At 45.2% G+C, this 12,259-nt stretch overlaps 1 protein-coding gene across 2 annotated transcripts in view; it reads right to left on the reverse strand.

Moving 5' to 3' along the window:
* Positions 1-170: 170 nt before the first annotated feature.
* Positions 171-12,259, reverse strand: part of LOC126537799 (uncharacterized) — a 213,508-nt gene continuing 201,419 nt past the window's right edge. For both annotated transcript variants that reach the window (XM_055074554.2, XM_055074553.2), the window contains 2 exons: positions 11,661-11,883; positions 171-414 (listed from right to left, as the gene is read on the reverse strand). In XM_055074554.2, the coding sequence (XP_054930529.1) occupies positions 391-414; positions 11,661-11,883 (247 nt within the window). In that variant the 3' untranslated portion in view covers positions 171-390. The remainder of the gene's footprint in view (positions 415-11,660; positions 11,884-12,259) is intronic.

A 12,259-nucleotide genomic window follows, 5' to 3' on the forward strand; every position in this document is an offset into this window, starting at 1 on the left:
GTCATCAAGGCAACAGGTGCTACTAGTTGTAGTGAAGTTATGTTACCCACAGGTACCCGCACTAATCCTTCAATGTGTAGATTGTATACACACCGCAGCTTCTGCGAAAGCACAATTTAATTTTCACTCCTTCATACAGCGAACATAAAATCATCACATTAAAACAGAAGTGTCAGGATAACTATCTTTATTAAAGACATTGTAATATTCCCGAAATTAGGAGAAAACGCAAGCAATTGTTTGTGCAAACTAGCGGTGAAATTGTTTATAAGATTGAGGGCTCAAACAGAGGAGAGAGCACAGGTCATGTCGTCATTGAAAAAACGGAATATCTTGATTCGGCCAGCCGCTGCTGTCTGGTACTGTTGCGGTTCTCCGAGAAGTAAGCTGCTAGTAGTTTATATACCCCGTCACCTGCAAAAGAAGCATTTTGTGAAATTATTCGTGATTCCTCAACATTGTAAACCATTAAAAAAAAAAAAAACATGGCGCATGGTTGTACTTCGAAGATTATTAGCATGCCACTTCTTCGGCAACTTCTATGGTGAGCTCAGTGCAACATTCCTGCATCATGGTAAATCCAAGTTCACATCATCTATGCTTAGTTTTGATAAAATATCACAATTTTTACTCAATTCTGTTTGCCTAGTAGTGCTCCATATTTTATTTATCCGATTTTCTTTATTTGCAACCAAACTTACTTTAAATCAGCTACGCTTCAATTATCGGACATGCGCCTGCGCAATCTCAATAACACCACCAGCACCGTAATAGACGGCATGCTTGCAAAAGCAACCAACCTAGAAATCTGCTGCTACCTAATAAGCAATATTAGTCCCACTTCGTATGGCCAACAGAAATACACCGCTGGATTTCGGTCGCCCCAGGATGTCCGGTTACCTACCATATTGATTTAGCATCATAGGTTGAAGGAAGTTATTTAACCTATCTGCATAGCAAACGCACGTAACCATGAGTATGTATATGTTCTCTAGTTAGCACGTTGCGGAGTATTGAAATAGGTTCAAGTCCCAGTCGCTTCACACGAACGTAAAGTGCACTGCCATATGAATCAGCTGAAGGCACCTTCTAACTTAATGGATTTTCTGCGGCCGCATGCGCTCAAAATGCGGACGCAACAGTGCAACAACTCCGATATACAGCTATTAAATCAGGACCTAAGGCACAGATTCCCGGAACTAAAATGCGTGTCCACTTTCAATGTCTACCAAAAAGTCGCTACCGTTCCAGGAACTGAACCAACAAGCTCAACAAGATGAACAAGGCACCTTCGTCCCCTAACTAGACCATATTTCGCACAAACAGGAATATATGCACATGGTTACAAGGTAAGTGACGCAGGATAACAGCAGTCAAGAAAGGTCGGTCTTACGTCCCCGTCGCATTCGTCAGCAGTTACATAATGCTCCTGTATTCAGTATTGCGACATTAACCCCAGACCCAAACATTCACACTCGGCAGATCTGAGGGTCGCATCAGGAGCCTCCTTACACGGCTTCAACCGAACAACATAGGCGACAATAATCCTCGAATAGATAGCCCTGTAGGAGCGAGGGGGCAATCTCGCAGGCCAAGTCGGTGATGTGGCATACAACGCTATAGTTTCGCTGAGATATACGACGGTACTACACAGCGACCAGGGGACGACAACGGAACCAAGAGAGCTGTATTCATTGCTTTGACGGTGATGAAACTTTTGGGATGCCTGCAATATTGTGAAGTTATTGCGGGCGATATGACGAACAGTAGCTGCCCATGTGTTCCCGTCCGGCGCATACTACGATAGTCAATGTAGGCCGTACACGCAGGCCTGCGAGGGGTGCTGATAAGTATTGGAGCTAATCTCGAAAAAAATGTATCTAGGGAGATGTAACTGCCACTATTTTAAATTATCCCGCAGGAAGTCGGTGAACTCGCGACATCTGTCCTCTAGATTCTTGAGTCCCCGAAAATAAAGATCTGCTATCTGCTAACGTAACCCCTCTCTTGCAGAATTCCATCATATTCATCACCGTAGTTTTATTACCACAGCAGGACGAAGGCCTCTGTCAGTGACCGACAATTACCCTTGGCTTGCTTTACCTGATTGCAACTTGCGCTTGCAAATTTCCTAATTTCAACCCCGCCTTCATAATTTTCTAACGTCCACGAGTGCGCTTCCCTACCCTTCGCACTCATTTTCTAACTCTACTGTTCTTCCGGTTATTTTCCCTATGCATTACACGAACTACCAAGGTCCAGTTTTTCTCATAATATTGACTAGAGTATTGGATTTCCCCGTTTGAGCTCTCATCCACACTGCTCTACTCTTGTTCTTTATTGTTACGCAGCAATTGTTCTTATCAAAACATATTCAAATCTTTGTTATTTTCGGGGCCTTTTGAGAGTGTGGAAAATATTATACTCACAAGGAGCCAGATTAGGCGAACACGGTGGACGGGCCATCATTCAAAAGCCTAGAAAGTTCAGTTTTGCCATTGTTTTGCCTGGATTGTGTAACGAGGCATTGTCATGCAACAAAATGACACCTTTGGAGAGCTTTTCTTGATGTTTTCTTATGTTTGGAACAAAACCGTGAATAAAGCGCAGTAAGATTCTGAAGTGATGGTTTCACCATGTTGGAAGTAGGCCACTAGTAGAACCCACTTTGTATTCAAAAAATACTCTTTACCTTGAATTTCACTCCAACCACTGCCCACAAAACATGTTTGGCCTGGAAAAATAGTTGTGCCTCTATTGCTTAGATTGTTTTTCAGTCACTGCATCATAACAGTTGATCCATGTATAATCACTAGTTACAACTTTTTAAAAATATTACTCATTTTTCCAACATGTTCGAAAACAGCCACCAATGTGCCGACATGCTTCCTATTTTCTTAAGTTGTGAAAAGGTGCAAATCTTTTTGCAGGATCATTTCGCATTTCCAAGTTGTCATGGCACCGACTCTCTTTTGTGACATTCCCAGATGTGTAACAATGCTTTTGGATAATAGTTGGTGGTCTTCCGTGATCATATAATGGATGGCTGTCATATTGGATGGCACTACGACAGAAATGCCATCCTATAGCTTTGTCAATTTATGCACTAACATGAACAGTTTTAAAATTGTGGACCCAACGTTCAGATGCAAATATGGGGGATGGGAGCGATTTCAACAAACGTTTGGGACATTTAATCATGAATCTCCTTCACCCCTTTGTCTTACATAAACGGAAACTTAATTATGGTTATATGCTCTTCCAGACTGAAATTTTCTGCGGGCACAACAATGCTGAGCCTGAAACAGAAAGATAAGCTGCAAACATAGGCAGCTGGTTTTTGTGTCACAGATTGTAGAGAAATAAGCCATTATACTCGGTCTATTGCAGCTCCCTAGCTAATTTTTGTTATGTGCATTGCTCCATATTTACTACCACACCCTCGTAGAAGTTCAAACGGGCGTAGCTTCCGTTATGTTAAGGCCTCTATCAAAACACTAGGACATGTCGTTGAGAAACTGTAAGTTAGGCACCCAATAAACCAGTCTCCATTCATAAGAATTAGTTACGGAAGAATTCATCTCACGATGACTGACGATGGTACTGCGATTAACAATTGAGCTACGCATGGAAACGCCTTATTGTTTAGATCACGTTTGTTTTACGTCTGTAGTGGTCATCCTTAGAGTTCCGTTGCTTCCGCTGTATGCGATATACTCCGCTGCCACTCCGATTTGTTATGGCACTCGCTCGCCATTTGATTCCCATTAGCATGGCGGAATAAATACGACTGCATGAAACCGCCCCAGTGAGGGCGATGGAATAAGAAGGGTGGTACGTACGGCTGCGACAGCATGACGACAATGAGATTACGATTCCTAAACCATGGCGATTCTATAAGGACAACACCTTGACAACTGGTATGACGACGAGAGAGAACGTGACAAGAGTGGGATGATGGAGTGCGAATTACGACAATAGAACGACCGCGACGGCATCACACGAATGGCGTGATCACCGTCCTTATGATCACGAATGCATGAAGACTGTATGAAGACTATAGCATGACGACAACGAAATGATGAGAGTCGGATGACAAAGCTAAAATGGCGACAATGCAAAGAACAACAGAGCATCGCGACCTCGAGCACATACCTAGCGCCTTAAGCTATTAAAGAACTTCGGCCACTGCGCTAGTGTAGAAAGCAGGACGACGACGACGTGACGACAGCTAGATCACGAAGCCGGAATTGTGACGATGGGAGTATCACGACGGCATCACGACGACATGACAACGAATGCACGGCGACTACTTTATGACTACGACGCAATGATGACGATGATATGACAGCTATATGAGGACAATGGGATCATTACTAGTGTATGACCACAATGGCATAACGATGACCGTATCGCGAAGCCTGTATGACGACGATGGCGTGAGGACAACGGCATGACGAGAGTCGTATGACAAAACTTGAATGACGACAATAAAACGGCAACGACGGCATCACGACCTAGTGGCCCAAGCTATTAGACATCTTCGGCCACTTAGCGTTGAAGGTGTGACGACGACATCGTGAAGAGAGTCAGATCACGAAAGTGAAAGGACAACGGAACGACCAGGATGACTTCACCACCAGGAGCACGTACATAGCCGCTCAAGGAGGTAGGCAAGTTGGGTCCCTGTGTTAGCACAGACAGGCAGACAGACAGTCACACAGACAGACAGACAGACAGACAGAGACAGACAGACAGCTAGACAGAGACAGACAGACAGATAGATAGATAGATAGATAGATAGATAGATAGATAGATAGATAGATAGATAGATAGATAGATAGATAGATAGATAGATAGATAGATAGATAGATAGATAGATAGATAGATAGATAGATAGATAGATAGATAGATAGATAGGTTCAAAGCTACGGAAGCTGGCAAAGAGTGCTAATGGCAGTAAAAAAAACACTGCCTGCTTAAGCAAACAGCGCGAGGCGTCGTACATCACACTCCATGTGGCGAGTGCGAACTCTCTTACATTTGGAACAGCTAAACTACCCAGAACGGCTGAGTCAGCAAAAGATAAACCGTTCACAAAACCATGGAGAGTCGACAAACAGCGGCCTGGTGTTTCAAAAGAGGGCTTGTCTTTGTCAAACCAACAACGAAGACAAGCCCGCTCGTAGCAAAACTCCCTTCAGTCTTAGGCTGGCTTTATTGAACCTATGTGAGTGAGTGAGTGAGTGAGTGAGTGAAGCAACTTTATTAGGTACACTATAGACGCAAGCAAACTCAACTTCACCTGGCTAGGCCCACTCGGCGACCATCAGGTGAAACCTGACGGCCCTCTCGCGAGCCCTCTGGACTGCCAGGATTTGAGAGGTCTGATCCTGGGCCCTAATTAGCTTCATCATTTCCTCTTGGGTGAAAGGGGGACCGGCAGAGGCGCAGCCTCACAGGACATGTTCGAAGTCCGCATAATCACCACACAGAGGGCAGTCCGAGCTTGGTAACCGTTCGGGGTACATTGTGTACAGCGCCGCGGGGCTCGGGTAAGTGCTTGTTTGCAGAAGTCTGAGAGTGACTGCCTGGGCCCTGCACGGCGAGGAGTGCGGCAAAGGCACGATTCTTCTTGACAGATAATTATGTTGTTAGTTGTTACTTCAAACATAAACCTATGTGGAAAAAATATATGAAGAAATTCGACCGCCAGCGTTATTCGCTCGCCGAGCAGAACGAGGCATACTTCTACCACACCAAGCCGCGTCACAAGGCCCGCATGGATGACCCCGCTCTGATCGTACGCAGGAGTGCGGTCTTTCGGCTTCGTGAACTAATTCCCCAAGGTATAATAGGGTTTGGAAACGGTTTGTATGCCCAGCGGACGCAAAGCTCTCCGAACAGTATCTGACACACCCTGAATATAAGGAATGGATAGAAGAGACGCTGCCCTCACTCCTGGCTCACCTATCCTTCTCCTCTGCATTCGCATCTATCGTTAATAAACATCCTGGGATAATGGCGTCGTTTCAATGCATCAAATACATATTCTATGTCTTGTAGCCTTAACTGCTTGCAGGACTACAATGCATCACAACATCATAAAAAGTTCTTACAAAAGAGTGTTTGGGTAAGGTCGGGTGATACGAGTCAATGGATAAAAATTTTTTGGTGTCACACTGCTTGCGGTACACTGTCGTTTCCGCACTGCTGTTACCGGCCTGGCGTTTAAGCACAACCAGTAAAAGAAAGATATTTCCTCTCTCCGTTTCGTACATGAACTGAATGGCGTCGTGTTAACCATGGTTAACCTAACCGTGGACAGAACCATGGCGTGGTGAATGACGTGGTAGCGCTAACGATGTATTGCAGATGGCATGGGCAACGAATTCCTTGTAGTAGATATTGCATGGCTGTAAAAGCACGTAAAAAACTCGCTCTAAATGGCGCAAGACATATAGGTATTCAAATAATGACGCTGATTAGTTAGTGATGAGGGGCAACTGGGTTTCGTTAAAACATGGTGTAACAGAAGATAGCATTGACACAAGAGCTTCAAAAGAGCTCTTGCATATAAGCTGCTGAAGTGACTACCGCAAGAGTGGACACGGGACACTAAAGAGGGTGACGAGTAAAAGCGCAAAATTCCAACTGGTCCGGTCTTACACCCTGCTTGCATATAAGGGCTGTTAATCAAGTTCTAAGTTTACCTGGCCAAATGATTTTCAGGGTGTCTGTTTCAGCTAAAAACTCTAACACCATTTGTTGATTGAAAAGCGGTTCACTCTAAGAAAATATGTCGGGTGCAGAGGTATATTTTCTCGATATTCAAAAAAGGAACTACTTTCTCCTCTCTGCTTGTTTTGCAGGACACTGAATAGGGACATGGAGGACTGTCAGATCTTTACCGCGCTTACTACAAGTCGGAGTATCCCCCCAGTCAAGAGATAAGAGTGAGTACCGTAAGTGAGTCCTATTCTTAATCGGCAATGAAGTACTTCCTTGTACCATGCTGTTTTCTCACGTATTCAGTTTCCTAGTTTTGAGTTTAGTATGTGTAGCTTATTCGATGTTTGTGTATCCCACTCTATTTGCCACTGATTCCTCTGTTTACGGCGTAAAAAAAACTAGGTCTGTGGCAGGGGTGAGGATATTTCCATCTGTGTCGCTAAAACTAATCGACGTAGCGTTTTCGTGAGCAACTATGCAGCCTTTTATAACTCTGTGGCCAGGTACCGAACACAAGACATTCACTTGGTTGCACATACTTGCGGAGCACAACAAGCTGCACAGTTCATTAAAAACTGAGTTCTTGTGTTTTCCTAGACTAATTAGGGCTCTCACTACACTTAATTAAGGAGGTCGTCGTCAAAGATGACACTGCGCACAGTGTTCATTTTCTATGTGGGCCTACCGAGACAGGAATGTCTCCGAACGCCATGAGTTTTAACAGCTTGTTGTACTGGAGCTTGTCAAGTACTTCCAGAAAAAGGACGCCATTTCCCATCTTGGTTACTTCGCAACCTGCGCCCATTGCATCTGTCATGCGTTTTGCAAAAAAAAATTGAGATATCGTATTGACAGTCTTGGTTTCGTGTTGGCTGTGTAGCACACGACATTCGGAATATATTTCTACGGGTTTCACAAACAAGTTGAACGTTTCTTCGGAGCCCGCCCTCTTCAGGGAGCGATCAGGTAGTGGGGGAAGAGAACTTAACATAGATGTATGATCATTTTTCGCCAGCACCGCCAGCCACCCACCATAGAACCCAACGAGGGGACGCTGCAGGACCGTGAAAAGACAGGTCCTGCATGCGCCAGTTGGATGACACTACTATAACCATATTTCTTAAAACCAAGGTTGGCTATCCCACAAAAAGTTAATCCTTCCTGTCTGAAAATGGGAAAGTAAAAGAAAGTCAAGAGAAGTCAGGAAATATCGAATGTAAGAGAAAGACGAAGATTAGATAGGAAGATACGAAAAGGCAACTACCGATTTCCCCCAGGTGGGTCAGTCCGGGGGTGCCGTCTATGTGAAGCACAGGCCAAAGAGTTGTGTTGCTTCCACCGGAGGGCCTTAAAGGTCCAAGCATCCGGCATCGGCTCATCCTGCAGCATCCGCCTTTTTTCAGACATGGCTAAGCTACGCACGACTACACGCGGGAGGATCCAAAGCTCATGTGCTCGGGCACGTGGTGTCGCAGTGCACCAAACGCCTGCTCACGCTGATGTCCCTACGAGGTACTGCCTGGAATAAGACCTAAAACATATGAATGCTCGTGTGCGACCAACTTAATGCAACCCTTAAACACGTAAGCTCCAATCATTATAAAACATTTTCGCCAGCCACCAGCGTCGTTGTGACGTATTTGAAGTCTAGTAGACCTGAAATCACAACGCGGTTTCTACACTGGCCTCCTATATGAGGCCGATGCCCAAGGGAACAAGGTTTCTTCCGGAAGGGATAATCCACAACGAATCACATCCATGTCATCAATCAGCTAATGGAGAAATCGGCAGAAATCAGCCTCTCTATATGGTTTCCACAGATGACGAAGAGGTGTTTGATTCATAAAGATACCAGCAGTCGTAGAGGCATTCAAATTCAAGGAGCACAGGAGGCTTACGTAAATATTTTGAAAATATCTAAAGAGATTCGACAGCTACCTTCATCCTACACAAAAAAGCAGGAAGATACACATAAAAAGGGGTCTGACCAGGAGACATAATCTCTCCAATTCTGTTCACTGCATACTTGGAAGAAGTATTCAAGCTCTTAAACTGGAAAGGCTTAGGAGTGAGGATCAACGGCGAATATCTCAGTAACCTTCGCTTTGCAGATGACATTGTCCTGTTTAGCAACCCTGGGGACGAGTTACAACAAATGATTGAGGCCCTTATCAGAGAAAGTATGAGAGTGTGGTTGAATATTAATATGCAGAAGACCAAGATAATGATCAATAGCCGGGCAAGGGAACAAGAGTTCAGGATTGGCAGCCAGCCTCTAGGGTCTGTGAAGGAGTACGTTTACATAGGTCAGCTACTCAGAGGGCACCCTAATCAGGAGTAGGAAATCGACAGAATAAAATTGGGTTGGAGCGCATATGGCAGACATTGTCAGGTCCTTAGTAGAAGCTTACCATTATCACTGAAGAGAAAGATATACATTCAGTTGATGTTACCAGTTCTAGCATATGGGGCAGAAACTTGCAAATTGACAAAGAAGCTTGAGAACAAGTTAGGGGAACCGCGCAGAGCTATGGAACGAAGAATACTAAGCGTAACGTTAAGAGACAGGAAGAGCGGTGTGGATCAAAGAGCAAACTGGGATAGCAGATATTCTAATTCACATTAAGAGAAAGAAATGGAGCTGGGCAGGTCATGTAATGTGTAGGTTAGGCAACTGGTGGACCATTAGGGTTACAGAATGGGTGCCAAGAGAAGGGAAGCGCTAGCGAGGATGGCAGAAGACTAGGTGGCGTGATGAAATGAAGAAATTTTCAGACGGTGGTTTGAATCGGTTGGCGCAGCGGAGGGGAAATTGGAAATCTCCGGGAGTGGCCTCATCGTGGCAGTAGACATAAAGTAGGCTGATGATGATGATGATGATGACAGTGATGATGATGATGATGATGACGACGACGACGACGACGGTGAGGCCGATGGCATCGCCCAACGCAGCGATCACTGCGATCAGCAAACCAGCCTGATAAATATAAGCTTTGTGCTTTGGCATTGCAATATCTGCTTTGTAACGCCGTAATATCCAAAGGAGACCACACAAAATGAATCCAGTGGCATGGGAGGATATAATTCCCGTAAAACAGGTGAGCATGTTGTAGGGGACAGGACGAAGAAGACCGAACAAAAAATAACCTCTTGTCATCTTGTTCTCTCGCGAATTTTTTTTAGTAGGAAGAAGCAATACTGGGCAAAGCCGCAATGATTCTTCACATGACCACACTGCATGCTCGGCTGATGCGCTATAGAACAGGCAGATCTGTAGCCCAGCTGCTACCACTGTTTCGTATGCGCAGTCTGCATGCGGTCGCTCGACTCCTTCATGAGTGTGAGTCACACTGTACGGTATGCTGCCATTAATAACGACAACTATTTTATTCGTGGGCGCAAACCTCGTCCAATAAACGACGTAGTCACGCCAGGTATATACAGATGCAATTTTGAACGCTTGTCAAAGTAAACAGCGCTACTCATTCCACAGCAGGACGGTTCTCACGCTGTTGCGATCGTCATATGTTTGGTGACCACTCATTGCTGCTAAACGGCAGCTTAGAAATGCAGTGACAATGATGCAGTAAGGTGACATTCGGGAAACAAATTTTTACAAATACACAACTCATCTCTGAAGCTGATTGTAGGCTCAAACACGCGCGCACACATCACTGTTGGTGCTCCGTCGGCCTCAGAGCCAGCAGGAACACCAACCATGCTGGCACAAATCACTTCAGTATGTCTCACAGAACGAATTTCCATGTTAAAGACGCTCCTTCATAGTCATTAGACTAAAAAAAAAGTTAAATTGAGACGTCCACCCAACCGCGCCAATTGCTAGAAAAGAAGGCCTCGCAAGAAAGGCCTCGCAGTTGGAGAATAGATTCGTCCTAGTCCGGGACTCGAACCAGGGACCACCCCTTTCCGGAGCAGCGGCTCTACCATCTCTGCTAAATAGGCGGCTAGCGAATGGTAGGGCGAAGTCGAACTTGTCAACAAGTCTAAGCAAAGGCAAGAGTTTCACATAATAGTTCTGCGGAAACCCGCAAGGTGCGGAGAAGTAATTAATAAAGAGAAAATGAGACATCCGCTCAATCGTAGCAACTGCTACAAAGGAAATCCATACGGGTTCCTCGAAAGAAAAGCCTCGCAGTTGAAGAAAAATTCGTCCTGGTCCGGGACCCCAGCCCGGAACCACCGCCTGGTGGTCGATAGGGCCTCAATCCTTCTACGACGTGTGTTTGACAGGATCGCCACCGGGTATTACGACGTACGCTCGGTCCCATTGCCTGGCAGGCATCATATAAATTATTTAAAAAATTACTGGAGAGGACTCTGTCATGGGGCACCTATGGGAGCTGCAAGTAAGGCAAATTAGTTCTGAAGAAAGACGCTTGGTAGAGCGAGTTTCAAGCATAACTGATTTCTCTAGCCAATGTGCGTGCACTTTAATTTCACGAATAGTTCAGCTTCGCGCTGCCACCCGATAGCCTTATGGTGAGTATACGTAGTAGAGCAACGATCTCGAAAAAAGCTTGGTGCCAGATTCAAATACCGGACCAGGACGAATTTCTCTTCAACTACGAAGCTTTTCCTTTTTTTTTTTTTTTTCAAGAAGGCCTCATCAGTTTCCTTCGTGGATTTGTGCTATACTTGCTAGTAGACGGCTATTTGTTGTAGTGTTTCGTTAAACTCCCCACAGCACATAGCTTTCCGCACTGCTTATTTGCTCCCCTTTACGAAGTAAATACTCGTCATACACAGAAGAAGTCCATTTTAGTGACAACTGAACCTGGAACAGCAGCAGCGACTCGCATCGACTGGCGTCGACCGCAATAAATCGCCTCAGTGAGCGCAGACTGCCCGCCTGAAAGAACAATAGGCTACTTGCAAGAGCCATCACACAGGGATGCATAGACTCTCACGGCTTTAAACTCGTAGAAGGACACTGGATGAGGATTGATGAATAGTTGATCCAAGTTGATGCTTTTGAAGGATGGCCACAGTCTTGGTATATTCCTTGCGTCGTCGGCGTTCGACAAGGCACAGCCGCCCTTGTAGAACTTGAGCAGCAACTTGAACTCGCCCGATTGAGGACTCTGCACTGCACCAGCTAAGCGTGTTCCATTTCTGTCTTGTGCTGCGACACTGAAACAAAAATACAAGGTCGATGGTGAGATCTTGCAAAATTACCAAAATGAGACGACGTAGCTTAATGTTGGGCACTGCGAGTGTCCCACACGTTTACAGTAGGATAATACTCCTGTCATAAGCACGCTCTCAAAAAGCGTTCAAACCGAAGAGAGTGAACATCGGCTATCCGCACTAGCTCCCTTCCGCGAACTTAACGAAGCCAATAGTGGGCGCAGTTTTCAGTTGCATCCAAACGCTTTCCTGTGAGGATGTTATGCAACAGAGTCGGACAGGAAGGATAACGCAAATATCACCACACGTGGGGAAAGGTGCACAAATAAACTCATAGCAACCACGTATATTCGTACCCGAATGTGTTATAGGCGAAATA

This window comes from Dermacentor andersoni, chromosome 4 (assembly GCF_023375885.2).
Source record: "Dermacentor andersoni chromosome 4, qqDerAnde1_hic_scaffold, whole genome shotgun sequence".
Lineage (NCBI taxonomy): Eukaryota > Metazoa > Arthropoda > Arachnida > Ixodida > Ixodidae > Dermacentor > Dermacentor andersoni.